The sequence below is a fragment of the Balaenoptera borealis genome (genome assembly GCF_965194805.1).
Source record: "Balaenoptera borealis genome assembly, chromosome: 7".
NCBI classification, from domain to species: domain Eukaryota; kingdom Metazoa; phylum Chordata; class Mammalia; order Artiodactyla; family Balaenopteridae; genus Balaenoptera; species Balaenoptera borealis.
The window spans coordinates 85,443,579-85,464,468 of record NC_138864.1 but is presented as its reverse complement, the minus strand read 5'-3'; the positions used below and the strand labels follow the sequence as shown (position 1 = coordinate 85,464,468).

Below are 20,890 nucleotides of genomic sequence, written 5' to 3'. Positions count from 1 at the left end.
TTTGATGACAGTTTTATTCATTTATTTTTTACTCTCACCTTTTTTTAAGAAACACTGACTATAGTTATCTGGATAGTGTCTTGTTTCCCTCACGAGACGAATTTCGCGGAGGGCAGGAGACACCCCTTCTGCTACTGCATGTCCTTCCGTGCATCTACCATCTGCCTTGTACCTCACAGCTGGTTGTTATATACTTAACATGAGAGAAGACTTCCAAAAGTTGGAATATATGTCTAGAAACCTGGTTTTATTCTTCTTCTTGACAGTGTCTTCCTCTGCTCTATAATACGCCAACTAACAGAAGCAGCAAAAATAAATCTATGCCTATGCATTAGACATATTCAGTATATAGTGCTTCTCAACCCACACCCTCTTGTGACTAAAGGTGGAAAGGACCCCTGGTCCTTATGCCAAATCACTCAAACAGCTGGTGCAAGGCTCACAGGTCATGCTTTACTTTGTGTGCTATGTGTTAAAAACAACAGGCTCCCTGCTCCCCAACTACCTGTTTCTAAACATAAATACTACAGTATTGAATGTTCTTTCAAACTTGATATGGACCCCAGAATACCCTACTCCCCCAACTAGGCCTGAGAATCCTTCTTGATAAAGGCACTCTCAGAACTGCCAATTTTTACAAAGATTGATTTAATTGCTCATAGTATTGCATTTCATAATTGATTCTGTTAGAGAAGAAAAGTCTACTGTCAACAGCGGAATTCTTGGCTAAGTCTATAACAGCATGAAAACTAAGAATGTGTTTTTTAAAAAAAATCAATAGTTCAAAGCTTTTTAAAAAAATGAAAAAAATATTCCCTAAAATATTATACATATATATATTCTTTGACCCAGCATTTTACTTCTCGTAATTTATCCTACAGATACACCCGTTCATGTGTGAGATTTGTAAAAAGTTATTTATTGCAGCATTGCTTATCATTGCAAAAGACAGGAACCCTAACTATTCATGAACAGGGCAATGAATAAATGTTCTTCTATATGATGGAACACATTGCAGCGAGTGATGAAGTTCATCTCCAAGGAATATTTTGCTTAAAAAAAAAAAAAAAAAGACATAGATGAGGTTGGTTGCCACTGGAGAGAGCAACTGAATAGCAGGGGATGGAATGAGAGAGACTTTTTATTATAGATGCTTTGGAACCTTCTGAATATTGAACGATGTGAAAGTATTACATATTTATAAAGTTATTTTAAAGAGTAGATCAAAATGGCCTTAAAATTTTGCCATCATTACTTTTAACGATGGTCAATTTAGCCTAAATCTTTTAAAGGTCTTCAGTGTCTGGTGGCAGCAAGAGCCTGGGTACTTTCACATAGAGCAGCCTCTACACCCAAACTCACCATGGCTTTCCACTTTTCTAGGATGCTTTAACTTCCACATTTGGAGCTGCAGTATATAATGGTTAAAAAAAAAAAAAAAAGAAAATTGAAGAGATATTTGCACACCTATGTTCACAGCCACACTACTCAAAATAGCCAAAATGTAGAAGCAACCCATATGTCCATCGATGGATAAATGGATAAAGAAAATGTGGTATTACGTACAACGGAATATTATTCAGCCTTGAGAAGGAAGGAAATCCTATCATATGCTACAACATGGATGAACCTTGAGGACATTATGTTAACTGAAACAGGACAGTCACAAAAAGATAAATGCTGTATTATGATTCCACTTATGTAAGGTATTTTAAAGTAGTCAAGTTCATGGAAACAATGATGGGTGCCAAGGGCTGGGGTGAGGGCAGAATGGGGAGTTGTGGTTTAAAGGTTATAGAGTTTCAGTTTTGCAAGATGAGAAAGTTCTAGACATCTGCAGTACAACCATGAGAATACACTTAACACCACTGAATTGTGCACTTAAAAATGGTAGAGATGGGGCTTCCCTCGTGGCGCAGTGGTTAAGAATCCGCCGGCCAATGCAGGGGACACGAGTTCGAGCCCTGGTCTGGGAAGATCCCACATGCCGCAAAGCAACTAAGCCTGTGTACCACAACTACTAAAGCCTGAGCTCTAGAGCCTGTGAGCCACAACTACTGAGCCCACGTGCCACAACCACTGAAGCCCGTGTCCCTAGATCCCGTGCTCCACAACAAGAGAAGCCACTGCAATGCGAAGCCCACGCACCGCAATGAAGAGTAGCCCCCACTCGCCGCAACTAAAGAAAGCCTGCGCACAGCAACAAAGACCCAATGCAGCCAAAAATAAATTAAAAAATAAAAATAAATCTTAAAAAAATGGTAAAGATAAATCTTATGTTGTTTTTTTTTAAACCACAATTAAAACTAAAAAACAAATAACATCAAAAAACACACCTCAGCTTGGTAAATCTGGCAAACCTGTTGTGAGCTGACCTGCTAGAGAGCTGCAAAAGCATACTGCCTTCTCCACTGCGACTTGGGAAGGGCTACAATGCCATCAGGACCAACTGCCATTTTCTCATCTCTCCTCTGTTCAGGGATGATAAGCATGTTCATGAACTGGAAGCCTCCATACTGCAGGGATGTCAGTTCTCTCCAAAATTTTATCGAGCGTTTAAAGGTAATCTCTCAAAATCTCAACCTGTGTGAGTGAGAACTTAAGTTGATCCTAAAATTAATGTGGAAATGCAAAGGGCTAAGAAACTCTTGAAGAACAACAGCAAGAGGGGAAGCCTTTTCTCTGCCTGACACGACATACATGGTAATTAACACAGTGCAGGACTGACACAGGGATAGACAGATACACCAATGAAACAACAAAAAACACAGAGACAGACTCCCTTTCTTCACCACACACAAAAATTAATTCCAGGTAGATAAAACCCAAAATGTGAAAGTCAAAACTACAAAGCTTTAAGTCCCACAAATCAGTGACGACAAGGGAAACAATCCAGAAGCTTTGAAGAATGAGTACACAAAGGGAAATCCAAATGGTTAAGAAGAACATGAAAAGATGCTCAACCTCAATAGTGACTACTGAAAAAAAATTACAAACTAAGAGCCAGAAGATACTATCAGATTGGCTAAATATCAGGAAGTTTGACAATAACAAGTGTTGGTAAGAATGTGAAACAATGGGAACTCTTAATCACTGCTATGGGGATGTAAACTGTCACAACCACTTTAGAAAACAGTTTGGAATTATTCTAGTAAAGCTAGCATACCCATACCCTGTAATCCAGTATTCCCACTTCTAGGTGCTGAATCCTAAAGAAATGCTTGCATGTATACAGCCAAGATTTCTGAATAAGAATTTCATAGAAGCATTATTTGTAGTAGCCAGAAATTGGAAACAATGTAGATCTCCATCCACAGAGTTCGTAAGCTGCAGAATAGCTGAAAACAGAAAACTACAGAGGAATAATAATACACAACTTCACGCAAAATTACAGATGAAACTAAAAACAATGTTGAGAGGAAAAAGAAAAAGTATAGTGCCACTTAAATAAAACTAAAAAACATGCATCCATTACTTTTTAGCTAGTCACGAGTTATTTGTAGGTTCCCTAAATTTGAATATGATACTCTGTAAGCAAGCAAACCAAATATAAACTCAGAAGCAATACATAAAGCGGTTTAATACATGTGGCAGAAAAGAATTTTGGTTTCCAACTACATATACTTTTAATTCTTTCATATATTTGTTTTACTAAAACAGTTACAAATTGTGGGCTTTCCTGGTGGCGCAGTGGTTAAGAATCCTCCTGCCAGTGCAGGGGACACGGGTTCGAGCCCTGGTCCAGGAAGATCCCACATGCCGTGGAGCCACTAAGCCCGTGCGCCACAACTACTGAGCCTGCACTCCAGAGCCCGTGAGCCACAACTACTGAGCCCACATGCCACAACTACTGAAGCCCACGCACCTAGAGCCCGTGCTCCTCAACAAGAGAAGCCACTGCAATGAGAAGCCCACGCACCAAAACAAAGAGTAGCCCCCGCTCGCCACAAATAGAGAAACCCCATGTGCGGCAATGAAGACTCAACACAGCCAAAAATAAATAAATAAATAATTTTTTTTAAAAGATGCTTTTTAACCTAGTTCTTCTGTACAAGTATTTTTAACATCTTCAAGAGAAAAAAAGAAAAAGCCTAAAGGCAATTCACTTTTCAGTATATTCCGTATTTGAAAGCTACTGACATGAAAGAATCAGCAATTGTATTTGAAACTGTGATTAAACAAGTTAGATTTGAATATTACGCAATAAAACATAAAACCAAAAAAAAAGTTTAATTTACCATAATGATGGTGGTAAGCCCATCATATACGCAGTACTGGTATAATGGACACAAAAAGAATATTCTGCCAAACGGTTTATTAAAAGCACACAGAACACATTACCATTGCTTTAACTCGGCAACCTGGCAGACAAAAACAAAATCCCTCCCTCTTGATATCTCCACAGTGATAAAAATTAGAGTGGGTGGGTGAAGCAGCAAAGTAAGGGCTCCAAAACGTATAGGCAGTCATGACACTCACATATGAGTTCAGAAAACCCACAGTTTGTGGCTATTGAGTATACTCAGTAGTTTGAGAGCCCTGAGTTTTCTCCCCAGGCTCCTGAATCCCAGTTTTAAGAAAATGTGCATTAGTTCAATCATGAAACCAATTAAGATAATTTCAGCATCCCCTAACAGGTCACAAAATGAACAAAGACAGCATTTTCTGTTAACTATTCAGCCAACACTAACTTGGGGCAACTACTTATTTGTAAAACTGAATAAACCCAGAAAGAATCTATCATATAGTGGAAATACATGTTCAAGTCAATACTATCCATTTTCTTTTACTTCAGGAATAAAGCAAGGTATTTACAGAAAACATAAAACATTGCTCTCGTTACTGGACAGATGTATTTGTCTTTCATGGTAGATTGCAAGACCATGGTTGCAAGAATTTAGAACCTAGTACGAGCCTAGCACATAGGAAGGCAATAAATACTTTTTGACTAAAAAATGAATTGGGGGACTTTGCTGGTGGCACAGTGGTTAAGAATCCGCTTGCCAGTACAGGGGACACTGGTTCGATCCCTGGTCTGAGAAGATTCCACATAGCGTGGATCAACTAAGCCCGTCTGCCACAACTACTGAAGGCCGTGCGCTTATAGCCCATGCTCCACAGCAAGAGAACCCACTGTAATGAGAAGCCCACGCACCACAATGAAGAACAGCCCCTGCTCGCTGCAACTAGAGAAAGCCTGCGCACATTAGTGAAGACCCAATGCAGCCAAAAATAAATAAATAAATTTTACTTAAAAAAAAAAAATGGGATTTTTTTCTTCTGCTCCATTTTGAAAAATAATGCATGAAGGGCAATAAAATAAGGAGTTTCTCCTGAGAAACTCCTGAGTAGGATGAAAAATCAAAAAAAACCAAATGTCGCTTCCAGAATCCTAAAATATTCCTGACATCAAGAAATGATATCCTAGGACATAAGATGCTGGCTCAAAGATTCAATTTGATTTACTACGTTGTGTTAAGTTAAATCACAAATACATTTTGAATGTTTTTTCATAAAAAGATTAAAAAATAGTTTTTAGGGCAAGTTAACCAAAACACTATATTATATCTACGAGGGGTACTAATATTTAAGTTAGCCATTTAAGCTTTCTTGTTCTTACAAAATTGTAGTTTTTGGAATTGTCGTATTTTAATATACATTCATTTAATGTAATCAAGACTGCCTCCTCCCCCACCAAAGATAAACCTGAATAATTAAAAACAGACCAAATACAGTGATTGGTGACCTCAAAATCCCCTGAATTAATTCTCTGTAGCCTTGCACTATGGTCACAGATGCCACAGCACTGTGTATTTTACAGTCAAAGAAAAATTTTCAGACTGAAAATGTGTTTAACACTAAAAGTTAAATTCTAAAAGGATTTTGTTATATCCTTAAGGGCCTTAATAAAGGATTTTAAACCCTACCTTTGTGAAGATGGCCAGGGGCATGCCATACTGGTCCTCTTCCAAACCGGAAATTAGCCCTGGTATCAGGACTACCTGGCCTGTGTTAGCTTGAGGTTGTACAGTAATCGGAGGACTGTCTGAGGGCAAAGACTCCTTTGGAAATGAGTTTGTCTGTTCCGATCCCACTTGTTCTCTTTCTTTCAAGGAGGAGTCCTCTAAGACACTAGGATCCAAGGTCTCCCAGTCACTTTCTGAAGACTCTGGAGATGGGCGAGAAGGAGGTTTCAAATATTGATTGCTGTCATTGGGTTCCTGTCCTTCACTGTTGTCATCGTCTACCTGGAACAAAGGTTCTTCAGTCTTGATGGCAGCATCTCTTCCATGGTTTCCCATCATGATTTTCTTGACAGTTCCCAAGTTGGTATTTGAAATGTCAGGAGCAGGCATAGAAACAAATTCATCTTCAGGGGGATTACTTTCTTGAAGCCCAACATCTTCAGACATACTCTTTCGGGGTCTATACTGAGAACTATCACTGAGACCATGTTCAATCATGCCTAAAACATACAATATTGGAGAATAGTTTGGCTTATAATAAGGTAAAGGAAAAACAAGAGTTGTATATTCTGCTTTAAATAGTGGAACTCCACTGAAGTAAGTCAGAAAGGGAAATACAAATATCGTATATTAACGCATATATGTGGAATCTAGAAAAATGGTACACGTGAACTGGTTTGCAAGGCAGAAGTAGAGACACAGATGTAGACAACAAATGTATGGACACCAAGGGGGGAACATGGGACGTTGGGGTGGTGGTGGGATGAATTGGGAGATTGGGATTGACATGCATACACTAATATGTACAAAGTAGATAACTAATAAGAACCTGCTGTATAAAAAAATAAAATAAAATTTTAAAAAATACAAACAGAAGAGTGGAACTCTCCTATAAAAATTTTAATAAGCTATGTTTGCACAAATTTCAATGAGAAAAAAAGAGAACAGAGAGCAGAAGCAAGAAGAACTACAATCCTGCAGCCTGTGGAACAAAAACTACATTCATAGATAGACAAGATGAAAAGGCAGAGGGCTATGTACCACATGAAGGAACAAAATAAAACCCCAGAAAAACAACTAAATGAAGTGGAGATAGGCAACCTTCCAGAAAAAGAATTCAGAATAATGATAGTGAAGGTGATCCAGGACCTCAGAAAAAGAATGGAGGCAAAGATCAAGAAGATGCAAGAAATGGTTAACAAAGACCTAGAAGAATTAAGGAGCAAACAAACTGAGATGAACAATACAATAACTGAAATGAAAAGTACACTAGAAGGAATCAATAGCAGAATAACTGAGGCAGAAGAACGGATAAGTGACCTGGAAGATGGAATGGTGGAATTCACTGCTGTGGAACAGAATAAAGAAAAAAGAATGAAAAGAAATGAAGACAGCCTAAGAGACCTCTGGGACAACATTAAACACAGTAACATTCGCATAATAGGGGTCCCAGAAGGAGAAGAGAGAGAGAAGGACCCGAAAAAATATTTGAAGAGATTATAGTTGAAAACTTCCCTAACATGGGAAAGGAAATAGCCACCCAAGTCCACGAAGCGCAGAGAGTCCCATACAGGATAAACCCAAAGAGAAACATGCTGAGACAAATAGTAATCAAATTGGCAAAAATTAAAGACAAAGAAAAATTATTGAAAGCAGCAAGGGAAAAACGACAAATAACATACAAGGGAACTCCCATAAGGTTAACAGCTGATTTCTCAGAAGAAACTCTACAAGCCAGAAGGGAGTGGCATGACATATTTAAAGTGATGAAAGGGAAGAACCTACAACCAAGATTACTCTACCCGGCAAGGATCTCATTCAGATTCAATGGAGAAATCAAAAGCTTTACAGACAAGCAAAAGCTAAGAGATTTCAGCACCACCAAACCAGCTCAACAACAAATGCTAAAGGAACTTCTCTAAGCGGGAAACAACAAACCCAAAACAATTAAGAAAATGGTAATAGGAACATACATATCGATAATTACCTTAAATGTGGATGGATTAAATGCCCAACCAAAAGACAAAGGCTTGCTGAATGGATACAAAAACAAGACCCATATATATGATGTCTACAAGAGACCCACTTCAGACCTAGGGACACATGCAGACTGAAAGTGAGGGGATGGAAAAAGATATTCCATGCAAATGGAAATCAAAAGAAAGCTGGAGTAGCAATACTCATATCAGATAAAATAGACTTTAAAATAAAGAATGTTACAAGAGACAAGGAAGGACACTACATAATGATCAAGGGACAAATCCAAGAAGAAGATATAATAATTATAAATATATATGCACCCAATATAGGAGCACCTCAATACATAAGGCAACTGCTAACAGCTATAAAAGAGGAAATCGACAGTGACACAATAATAGTGGGGGACTTTAAAACCTTACTTACACCAATGGACAGATCATCCAGACAGAAAATTAATAAGGAAACAGAAGCTTTAAATGACACAATAGACCAGATAGATTTAACTGATATTTATAGGACATTCCATCCAAAAACAGCAGATTACACTTTCTTCTCAAGTGCGGATGGAACATTCTCCAGGATAGATCACATCTTGGGTCACAAATCAAGCCTCAGTAAATTTAAGAAAACTGAAATCATATCAAGCATCTTTTCTGACCACAATGCTATGAGATTAGAAATCAATAAAAGGGAAAAAAGTGTAAAAAAACACAAACACATGGAGGCTAAACAATACATTACTAAATAACCAAGAGATCACTGAAGAAATCAAAGAGGAAATCAAAAAACACCTAGAGACACATGACAATGAAAACACAACGATCGAAAACCCATGGGATGCAGCAAAAGCAGTTGTAAGAGTGAAGTTTATAGCAATACAAGCCTACCTCAAGAAACAAGAAACGGGCTTCCCTGGTGGCACAGTGGTTGAGAGTCCGCCTCCCAGTGCAGGGGACATGGGTTCAAGCCCTGGTCCGGGAAGACCCACATGCCACAGAGTAACTAAACCCATGTGCCACAATTACCGAGGCTGCGCTCTAGAGCCCACAAGCCAGAACTACTGAAGCCCGTGCGCCTAGAGCCTGTGCTCTGCAACAAGAGAAGCCACTGCAATGAGAAGCTCGCGCACCACAACGACGAGTAGGCCACGCTCACCACAACTAGAGAAAGCCCGCGCGCAGCAATGAAGACCCAACGCAGCCAAAAATAAATAAATTTATTAAAAAAAAAAAAGAAACAAGAAACATCTCAAATACAAAATCTAACCTTACACCTAAAGGAATTAGAGAAAGAAGAACAAACAAAACCCAAAGTTAGCAGACGGAAAGAAATCATAAAGATCAGAGCAGAAATAAATGAAATAGAAACAAAGAAAACAACAGCAAAGATCAAAAAAACTAAAAGCTGGTTCTTTGAGAAGATACACAAAAGTGATAAGCCATTAGCCAGACTCATCAAGAAAAAGAGGGAGAGGACTCAAATCAATAAAATCTGATATGAAAAAGGAGATGTTACAACAGACACCGCAGAAATACAAAGCATCCTAAGACACTACTACAAGCAACTCTATGACAATAAAATGGACAACCTGGAAGAAATGGACAAATTCTTAGAAAGGTATAACCTTCCAAGACTGAACCAGGAAGAAGCAGAAAATATGAACAGACCAATCACAAGTAATGAAATTGAAACTGTGATTAAAAATCTTCCAACTAACACAAGTCCAGGATCAGATGGCTTCACAGGTGAACTCTATCAAACATTTAGAGAAGAGCTAACACCCACCCTTCTCAAACTCTTCCAAAAAATTGCAGAGGAAGGAACACTCCCAAACTCATTCTACGAGGCCACCATCACCCTGATACCAAAACCAGACAAAGATACTACAAAAAAAGAAAATTACAGACCAATATCACTGATGAATATAGATGCAAAAATCCTCAACAAAATACTAGCAAACAGAATGCAACAACACATTAAAAGGATGTTAAGTGATCAACACCCCCATGATCAAGTGGGATTTATCCCAGGGATGCAAGGATTCTTCAATATATGCAAATCAATCAATGTGATACACCACATTAACAAGTTGAAGAATAAAAACCATATGATCATCTCAATAGACGCAGTAAAAGCTTTTGACAACATTCAACACCCATTTATGATAAAAACTCTCCAGAAAGTGGGCATAGAGGGAACCTACCTCAACATAATAAAGTCCATATACGAGAAACCCACAGCAAACATCATTCTCAATGGTGAGAAACTGAAAGCATTTCCTCTAAGATCAGGAACAGGACAAGGATGTCCACTCTCGCCACTATTATTCAACATAGTTTTGGAAGTCCTAGCCATGGCAATCAGAGAAGAAAAAGAAAGAAAAGGAATACAAATTGGAAAAGAAGTAAAACTGTCACTGTTTGCAGATGACATGATACTATACATAGACAATCCTAAAGATGTCACCAGAAAACTACTAGAGCTAATCAATGAATTTGATAAAGTTGCAGGATACAAAATTAATGCACAGAAATCTCTTGCATTCCTATACACTAATTATGAAAAACCTGAAAGAGAAATTATGGAAACACTCCCATTTACCACTGCAACAAAAAGAATAAAATACCTAGGAATAAACCTACCTAGGGGGACAAAAGACCTGTATGCAGAAAACTATAAGACACTGATGAAAGAAATTAAAGATGATACAAACAGATGGAGAGATATACCATGTTCTTGGATTGGAAGAATCAATAATGTGTAAATGACTATACTCCCCAAAGCAATCTACAGATTCAATGCAATCCCTATCAAATCACTAATGGCATTTTTTACAGAACTAGAACAAAAAAATCTTAAAATTTGTATGGAGACATAAAAGACCCTGAATAGCCAAAGCAGTCTTGAGGGAGAAAAAAACGGAGCTGGAGGAATCAGACTCCCTGACCTCAGACTGTACTACAAAGCTACAGTAATCAAGACAATATGGTACTGGCACAGAAACAGAAATATAGATCAATGGAACAGGTTAGAAAGCCCAGAGATAAATCCATGCAGCTATAGTCAACTAATCTATGACAAAGGAGGCAAGGATATTCAATGGAGAAAAGACAGTCTCTTCAATAAGTGGTGCTGGGAAAACTGGGCAGCTGAATGTAAAAGAATGAAATTAGAACACTCCCTAACACCATACACAAAAATAAACTCAAAATGGATTAGAGACCTAAATGTAAGACTGGACACTATAAAACTCTCAGAGGAAAACATAGGAAGAACACTCTTTGACATAAATCACAGCAAGATCTTTTTTTGATCCACCTCCTAGAGTAATGGAAATAAAAACAAAAATAAATAAATGGGACCTAATGAAACTTAAAAGCTTTTGCACAGCAAAGGAAACCACAAGCAAGATGAAGAGACAACCCTCAGAATGGGAGAAAATATTTGCAAATGAATCAATGGACAAAGGATTAATCTCTAAAATATATAAATAGTTCATGCAGCTCAATATTAAAAATATGAACAACCCAATCCAAAAATGGGCAGAAGATCTAAACAGCCATTTCTCCAAAGAAGACATACAGATGGCCAAGAAGCACATGAAAAGCTGCTCAACTTCACTAATTATTAGAGAAATGCAAATCAAAACTACAATGAGGTATCACCTCACACCAGTTAGCATGGGCATCATCAGAAAAACTACAAACAACAAATGCTGGAGAGGGTGTGGAGAAAAGGGAACCCTCTTGCACTGTTGGTGGGAATGTAAATTGATACAGCCATTATGGAGAACAGTATGGAGGTTCCTTTAAAAATTAAAAATAGAATTACCATATGACCCAGCAATCCCACTCCTGGGCATATACCCAGAGAAGACCATAATTCAAAAAGACACATGCACCCCAATGTTCACTGCAGCACTATTTACAATAGCCAGGACATGGAAGCAACCTAAATGCCCATCGACAGACGAATGGATAAAGAAGATGTGGTACATATATATAACGGAATATTACTAAGCCATAAAAAGGAATGAAATTGGGTCATTTGTAGAGATGTGGATGGACCTAGAGACTGTCATACGGAGTGAAGTAAGTCAGAAAAAGAAAAACAAATATTGTATATTAATGCATATATGTGGAACCTAGAAAAATGGTGCAGATGAACCGGTTTGCAGGGCAGAAATAGAGACACAGTTGTAGAGGACAAACGTATGGACAGCAAGGGGGGAAAGTGGCGGGGCGGTGAGGTGGTGGTGTGATGAATTGGGCGATTGAGATTGACATGTATACGCTGATGTGTATAAAACGGATAACTAATGAGAAACTGCTGTATAAAAAAATAAATTCCAAAAAAATGGAGAGAGAAAAGAAAATCTCAGACAAAAGAGAAACCTATTGCCAAAGTGAAAATGTCAGGAAACTAGATCCCACATGCCACACAGCTAATAGATTCCCCCATGTCGCTTCCCTGGTGGCGCAGTGGTTAAGAATCCGCCTGCCAATGCAGGGGACACAGGTTTGAGCCCTGGTCCAGGAAGATCCCACATGCCATGGAGCAACTAAGCCCATGCGCCACAAGTACTGAGCCTGCACTCTAGAACCCGTGAGCCACAACCACTGAAGCCTGTGTACCTAGAGACTGTGCTCTGCAACAAGAGAAGCCACCGCAATGAGAAGCCCGTGCACCACAACGAAGAGTAGCCCCCGCTTGCCACAACTAGAGAAAGCCCATGCGCAGCAACGAAGACCCAACACAGCCAAAAATAAAATAAATAAAGAAAAAATAAATTTATTAAAAAAAAAAAAAAGATTACCCCATGTCGCAACTAAGAGATCCCGTGTGCCGCAACAAAGATCCAACGTGACGCAACTAAGACCCAGTGCAGCCGAATATATAAACAAATATTTTTTTAAAAAATAAAAAATAAACTTTTGGAGAAAAAAAAAGATAGAATGGTAACCCTAACCACTTTTTCCTTGAAAATTTTTATCATTCAAAGGTCCAGGGACTTCTCTGGTGGAGCAGTGGTTAAAAATCCGCCTGCCAATGCAGGGGACATGGGGTTGAGCCCTGGTCAAGGAAGATCCCACATGCCGTGGATCAACTAAGCCCGTGTGCCACAACTACTGAGCCTGCGCTCTAGAGCCTGCGAGCCACAACTACTGAAGCCTGCGTGCCTAGAGCCAATGCTCTGCAATAAGAGAAGCCACTGCAATGAGAAGCCTGCGCACCACAACGAAGATTAACCCCTGCTCACCACAACTAGAGAAAGCCCGCAGGTAGCAACAAAGACCCAATGCAGTCAAAAATAAATAAGTATATACACTAATATGTATAAAATAGATAACTAATAAGAACCTGCTGTATAAAAAATAAAATTCAAAAAAATAAAAATAAATTAATATTAAAAAAAAAAGTCCAGGACAGGGCTTCCTTGGTGGTACAGTGGTTAAGAATCCGCCTGCTAATGCAGGGGACACAGGTTCAAGCCCTGGTCCAGAAAGATCCCCCATGCTGCCGAGCAACTAAGCCCGGCGCCACAACTACTGAGTCCATGTGCCACAACTACTGAAGCTCGTGCGCCTAGAGCCGTGCTCTGCAACAAGAGAAGCCACCGCAATGATAAGCCCACGCACCGCAGCGAAGCATAGCCCCCGCTCACCGCAACAAAGCGTAGCCCCCGCTCGCCGCAACTAAAGAAAGGTCGTGCGCAGCAACAAAGACCCAATGCAGCCGAAAATAAACAAATAAATTAATTTCAAAAAAAAAAGGTCCAGGACAAATTAAAAAAAGAAAGAGTAGAAACTGCTACGCTCTTACCTGGAAAAAGGGATAACACTGTCATCAGGGCACCCACCAATTTATTCACTGGAGAAATATAAAAGAGAACCTGAAATGGAGTCAATCAAAATTAAATCAGAAAATCCATGAGTCCACAATGATACTTTAAAACAAGAAAAAAGAAAAGAAGGGAGAGGGGAAAACTCTTCTTTACAGAACTATAACAGCTAATACATACAGAATTTATGATAGAATCAGAAAATCACCAAGCATCTATCATGGTTCAGGTAAAAATTACCAATGGATGCTAAAACTACTGTGAAAGGTTGTTGGGTAACAGGATATCCACATACCTTCAAATTTATCAACCCACAGTTTACCTATTAATTGCAAAGAGAAAAAACAAGTACCTAATTTGAAGAAACCCGGCAACCACCACCTGAATCAGATCATCAAATTTCACATTGCCAATAATAATACAAACAGTTATGGGGCGCCTGTTGTGATGCCCCGAGAGAAGGACACACCACCACCTGTATTCTTGCCAGAAAAGTTTAATCTGAAACTAGTGACAAGACAACAATCAGACAAATCTAATATTATAATGCAACTAATCTGGATTCTTAAAAAAAAAAAAAATTAAAAGGCCAATGTCATAAAAACAAAAACAGAGCGAGGTGGTGCCACTGTTTGAGATTAAAGAAAGCTAACAATGCAATAAATGATCCTTGGTCTCCAGATTAAGAAAAGCAACCAGCTTATAGCACATTATTATGACATCTGGGGAAATGTGAAAATGGACTGTACATTAGATAGCACTTATTATATCAATCTTAAATTTCTTGAATGTGAAAATGGTATTTTGTCTATGTAGGAATGTACCCTTATTCTTAACAAATATATCCTAAAGCAGGTGTCCCCAACCCCGGGGCCACAGACTGGTGCCCGTCCAGGGCCTGTTAGGAACCGGGCCGCACAGCAGGAGGTGAGCGGCTGGCGAGTGAGCAAAGCTTCATGTGCTGCTCCCCATCGCTTGCATTACCACCTGAACCATCCCCCCAGCCCCGCCCCCGATCCATGGAAATACCGTCTTCCACGAAACTGGTCTCTGGTGCCAAAAAGGTTGGGGACTGCTGTCCCAAAGTATTTAGGGATGAAGTACCATGGCGTCTACAAATTAGTTTAAAATTATTATGATTCAGGGAGAAAAATGAACACATATAAAGCAATGTAATACAAAAGCAAAATGTTAACAACTCATAAATACAGATGAAGGGTATAAAAGTGTTCATTATATATTACTCTATCAACTTTCCTGTAGGTTTGACATTTTTCAGAATAAAAATTGAGAAAAATTAAACTGGAACAGGGTTCAGTTAGATATTGCACTAAAACTAACGCTGGTGATAATTAGAGGAAAAAAACAAGCATATAGTTGCTCAGGTGAGATTTTTTTCTTTTTTTAAACAATTAAATCATTTAGTGGCACTAAATGATATCCGGTAAAGCATAGCACCCACAATCTCCTGTGCTCTCCTTACACATTGCTTATTTGAGTGCTTTGCAAGTACAGAGAAACCAAGACTGCATTAAAAGATGTCCTTACTTTATCAAACCAATATAAAAAGTGTGTACCTGTGATTTGCCACATTAAATAAAGTCTACTTGATCATAAATGTCACTGCATGTGGCTAGGTTAAATATTATTTTGCAAACTTTTATTTCAGAAACATGTATCCACATGGGCTCTAGGTTGCAACAAAGAACATTTTTTATTATGGGTTGCAATAAAAAGTTTGAAACCTACAACTCAACAACAAAAAAACAAACCTGATTAAAAATGGGCAAAGGATTTGGATACACGTTTCTCCAAGGAAGATATGCAAGTGGCCAAAAAGCACATGAAAAGGTGCTCAACATAACTAATCATTAGGAAAATGCAAATCAAACCCAGGAGATATCACCTCATACCTATTAGGGATGGCTACTATCAAAACACCTGAAAATAACAAGTGTTGGAGAGGATGTGGATAAATCGGCACACTTATGCACTGTTGGTAGGAATGTAAAATGATGTAGCTACTGTGGAAAAGATGGCAGTTCCTCAAAAAATTAAAAATAGAACTAACATGTGATCCAGCAATACCACTTCTGGGTATACACTCCAAAAAACTGAAAGCAAGGTCTTGAAGAGACATACATAGACCCATGTTCATAGCAGCATTATTCATGACAGCCAAAATGTGGTATGTACATACATGGAATATTATTCATCCTTAAAAAGGGAGGAAATTCGGACATCTGTTGTACATGGATGAACCTTGAGGACACTATGCTAAGTGAAATAAGCCAGTCACAAAAAGAAACACCTATGATTTCATTTATATGAGGAACCTAGAGTAGCCCAATTCATAGAGACAGAAAATAGAAGGGTGGTTGCCAGCAGGTGGGAGAAGGGGAGAACGAGGAGTTAGTGTTTAATGGGTACAGAGTTTCAGTTTTGCACAATGAAAAGAGTTTTACAGATGGATGATAATAGTACAACATGAACATACTTAACACCACAAAACTGTACACTTAAAAATAGTTAAGATGGTTAATTATATGTTATGTGTATTTTACAAGTATAAACTTTTTTTAAAGGTTGAAACACTGTACTAGTACGTGTTAGTTTCATTCACTTTTTAAAAATTTACTATTTTTCTGTTTGAAGAAAGCATACATATTCATCCAGAAAGCTAGAATACAGAAAAGTGTATTTCCTTCTTAAAAATATAGCCGATATTCTCACCAAACTGTTGCTGTCTTTCCTCCTACTCTCTTTTCAATGAATACATATTTATTTATAAAATTGGAATCATGGGCTTGATATGTAGCTGGGCAAACTTTTTTCACTTAACATGCCATGAAACATCTTTACAACAATAAAAAAACCCACCCAGAATCTTTTTTGTTGTTTGGAAATTATATACAAAATAAATCAATACTTACTTAGTCACTGATAATTCATTATTAAAAATGACGGAAAGAATCTCTTAGATAGAGCTTTACGTCAACTAAGAATTAATTCTGGAAAATAAACCTCTAAGAGGACAATTACTGGGCCAAACAGATAAACATTTTTATGGAAACAAAATATACTGGATATTGTGAATGGCTGACTCTCCAATATCCATTCCACCCTACTCTACTGAGCACAGTAATACAGTGTATATAACTGGCCACAGATCCAGGGATGGATCCTCATTACTCTAAACCAGAGGTCAGCAAACTTTTCTATAGAGGGTCAGATAGTAAGCATTTTTCATTTGTGGGCCATTTGGTCTCTGTCCCAACTACTCAACTGTCCCACTGTAATACAAAAGCAGCCATAAACAATAAGAAAAAGAATGGCCTTAACTATGTTCCAAAAAAACTTTATTTACAACATGGGTGGTAGACCAGATTTGGCCCTGGGGCCTAGTGTGTAGACTCTTGGTCTAAAATCCCTCATCAAATCTTTGCTCTAAAATCATTGCAATCCCATCCCTTTGTCCTAGAGAATGGTCTGGAACCCAGGTTTAAGCCAATCAGTACAGGCATTTCTTTGGCAACAATTACTGGTTCTGGGTAGGCACATGGCCTCATAGGCCCAAAGGAATTGACAGGAAGAATCCTTATTAAATGGTTTGGGAAGAGGTATTATCTCTGCCACCAGTTATAGCTAAGGAAGCACATAGTTCAATTACTGTTGGCAGTTATCCTACACTACAAGGGAAGTTAGGCTCAAGATAAAGCAAGCACTGTGGACCATAGAACAAAGAGATGGAAAAAATCTAGGTATTTATTATATTGTCAAACCATTCAGTCAATCCACTCTGAAGTCTGAAGCGAGCCAATACATTTCCTTATTTTTTAAGTCAATTTAAATTGAGTTTTCGGGACTTCCTTGGTGGTCCAGTGGTTAAGATTCTGCGCTTCCACTCTAGGGGGCATGGGTTTGATCCCTGGTAGAGTAACTAAGATCCCTCATGCCGCACGGCATGGCAACCAATCAATCAATCAAGAGAACTTTGTTATCTATAGTCAAAACCATTCTGATAACTGAATACTATCAAACTACCCCCAAAAAAGACTGCACGAATTTACACTTCTATAGTAGTGGACAAAAATATGTGCTTTAGCCCACTGTACTTTTATAGCCAAAAAAGTCTTAATTTATATTTTACCATTAGTTTCAATTTTATATAGTATTTAAGAAATGTCAATAAATATTAAATATTAAATATTCCAAACATTCAAATCTCACCTTTTTTTCAAGAAGAATTAGTTTAAACAGGATTAGGACCTGAAGAAAGAAAAAAAAATTGTATTAAAATAAGAAACTCAAGCCTATTTTTCATTTGCCTTTGCCTCTCCTCAAACATAACCATGTATCATTGAATCAATAATATTAAATAATTCTAGTGCTTTAAACACTACATTGAAAATTATGAACTTATACTGAGAAATTCCTGTGTCCTCTAAAAATGTGAATACCACTTAAATTGCTATCAAATTGCACTTTTTGGAATAAGTTGTGCCAGTTTTTCTTGAAATATCTGCAAGCTCCTTAAAGGTAAGGTACTATTCATTTACTTCTGGATGTCCAGGGCATTCACAGAGCAGATACTCATTAGAGCTGTTAAGTGAATGATCAATGTGTGTATGTCCCAGTCAACAGATGCCTTAAGAATAGAGATCAAAAGATATAAGCGTAGATATTTTACTGGAAAATGTTTCACTCTCAGGGCAACATATAAAATATTCTGCAAGATAAAAACATGTTTCTTTCAGATGTGGTATATATACACAATGGAATACTACTCAGTCATAAAAAAGAATGAAATAATGCCATTTGCAGCAACACAGATGGAGCTAGAGATTATCATACTAAGTGAAGTAAGTCAGAAAGAGAAAGACAAATGCCACAGGTATCACTTATATGTGGAATCTAAAATATGACATAAATGAACTTATCCATGAAAGACTCACAGACGTAGAGAACAGACATGTAGTTGCCACGTGTGTATGGGGGGGTGTGGGGGAGGAGTGAACTGGGAGTCTGGGATTGGTAGATGCAAGATATTACATAGAGAATGGATAAACAACAAGGTTCTATAGCACGGGGAATGATACTCAACATCCTGTGAAAAAAAGAAAAGTTTCTTTCCACTCTGATTTCATGATATCCGAAATTACAAAAACCATAGAAAAAAGTATCCTATCCTGAACAGAAATAAACAGACACTATTTGTATACTTTTAGAAATTTCTATCATATGAGCACTACCAACACTTTCAACTTTGTATCACTATGACAGCTGTCTCAGAAAAACTAAAACATGGTTATGCCACAATCTGCATTAGACCATGCAGCTCATGGAATTTGCCCAGTTAAATAATTTTAGTACATCATAAGTTAAATAACGTTTCATACCTTGTGTCGAAAATGAAGTACAAGATCTCGAGGAGACAGACCTATAATGTTAAAAAAAAAAAAAAAAAAAAGCTAATCTGTGACTACAACCTACTGTTTTTGTCAAAGAAAGTTTTAACCTCCTCAAAAGAAAGGCAGGTAAAAGTAGGAATATGCAAATATTTAAATATTTATGTAGTATCTCATTGTGCACACGCATAATCAGAATTTATCAAATACTGTTAACAGTCAAACAGCACTGCGATAGAACTTTCTGCAATAATGAAAATGTTCTAAATCTTCACTGTCCAATAGAGTAGCCATATGTGGTCACTGAGCACTTGAAATATGGCAAGTGTGACTGACAAACTGATTTTTAAATTTTATTTAATTTCTATTAATTCTAATCTAAATGTAAACAGTCACATGTGGCTAGTGGCTCGTGTTGTGGTCATGCAGCTCTAACACCTCCCCATTTTCCAGCCATCTTACAAATTACCCAAGTTTAGAAACTACAAAGCTTGTACTACTGTGGCAGTCAATCATTTAAACATGGTTTTTGGTCACTACACCCCATAGGCTACTATTTCTGAATCACAATCTTCTCTGATCATCTGCCATTAGACAAAATAAATTAATTTAGAGAAAAACATATTCTCAGAATAGGAGCTTTGTAACCAGCTTACATTACACACAGGATTGCAAAAGTGAAGTACCAGGGTTTGGCTACATCATGCTAAAATGGGAATTGAGCAAGCATAAACCACTATGTGATCAACAATTTTTTTAAAACATGAAAAGGACATTTATTGAGTGCCTAACACACGAACGAATGTTCTGGGTTGTCAAAACAGCATAAAACCCTCAACTTGAAAGATCTTAGAATAGAAAAGAGCTAATAAGCAGATCTCTCTCTCTTGCTCTCCCTCTGTGTTATGACAGGGAATTGACCTGGTCAGCATTAATGTAAGGAAAAGAAAAAACTTCCATTATTACTCTGAAAAGCAGAAATTTTCCTTATACAATAATAGTTGTAAATTTTGATACAAGTATGTTACAACCCTTCTTAATGTAAATACTGCCTAAGAAGATATTTAAGGAAGCAGCAGCATCAAATGTTGGGGAATTTAGATCCCATATAGAAACGTAATTCTTATCATGAAGTTTTACATGCAACTCAGCATGCCAAACAAAAAGAAATGAGGGCATTTCTTCTGACTTGTAAAAAAGTGACTTACCAAGATATACCTGGGATCCTTCTAATGAAGTTCCTCTCAGGGAACTATTCATATGTTCATAGAGCTCCTATAAAATACAAATTCAGTTTAGAACACTTTACTATCATTTTAGACACTGAATTAGAAATGGGGTGACCAAGGGAAAATTAGTTCTTTAACTGAGGCAATTTTGTCTCTCTGAAACTTGCCAGTTTCCAGCAATCCTTCCTTCTCTTCCTCTACATATTAGAGCTTGATTCATTCCCATGGTGGTACGGATTCCTAGGATAAATTTCCTCTACTTCCTTGCTAAATAACTAACTGTCCTACTCTCACTAGAATCCAGGAGAGATCCATGTTCTATACATCCATGGCAGCCTCAAGAAAAACATATTATCCATCTTCAGTAAAATAGGAATGTGGTTTTTCTGTGTTTTTTAGTATGGGAGTTAGGATCCAGAAATGTGATATATAAACATACTGTTCAGTGTATTATTAAGATAACAA

At 37.8% G+C, this 20,890-nt stretch overlaps 1 protein-coding gene across 3 annotated transcripts in view; it reads right to left on the bottom strand.

Moving 5' to 3' along the window:
- The window catches only part of AVL9 (AVL9 cell migration associated), a 68,754-nt gene that overhangs the window by 15,782 nt on the left and 32,082 nt on the right, over window positions 1–20,890 (bottom strand). For 2 of the 3 annotated variants that reach the window (XR_014246790.1, XM_082399454.1), the window contains exons 6-10: window positions 20,405–20,471; window positions 19,188–19,228; window positions 18,019–18,057; window positions 13,770–13,839; window positions 5,928–6,466 (exon numbers count right to left, since the gene is read on the bottom strand). Coding sequence is in view for 2 of the 3 variants with exons in the window: in XM_082399454.1 (XP_082255580.1) it covers window positions 5,928–6,466; window positions 13,770–13,839; window positions 18,019–18,057; window positions 19,188–19,228; window positions 20,405–20,471 (756 nt within the window). In the remaining variant the exon portion in view is untranslated. Of the gene's footprint in view, window positions 1–5,927; window positions 6,467–8,496; window positions 8,557–13,769; window positions 13,840–18,018; window positions 18,058–19,187; window positions 19,229–20,404; window positions 20,472–20,890 lie in introns of all 3 variants that reach the window. The other variant, XM_082399455.1, reaches the window with a different exon arrangement.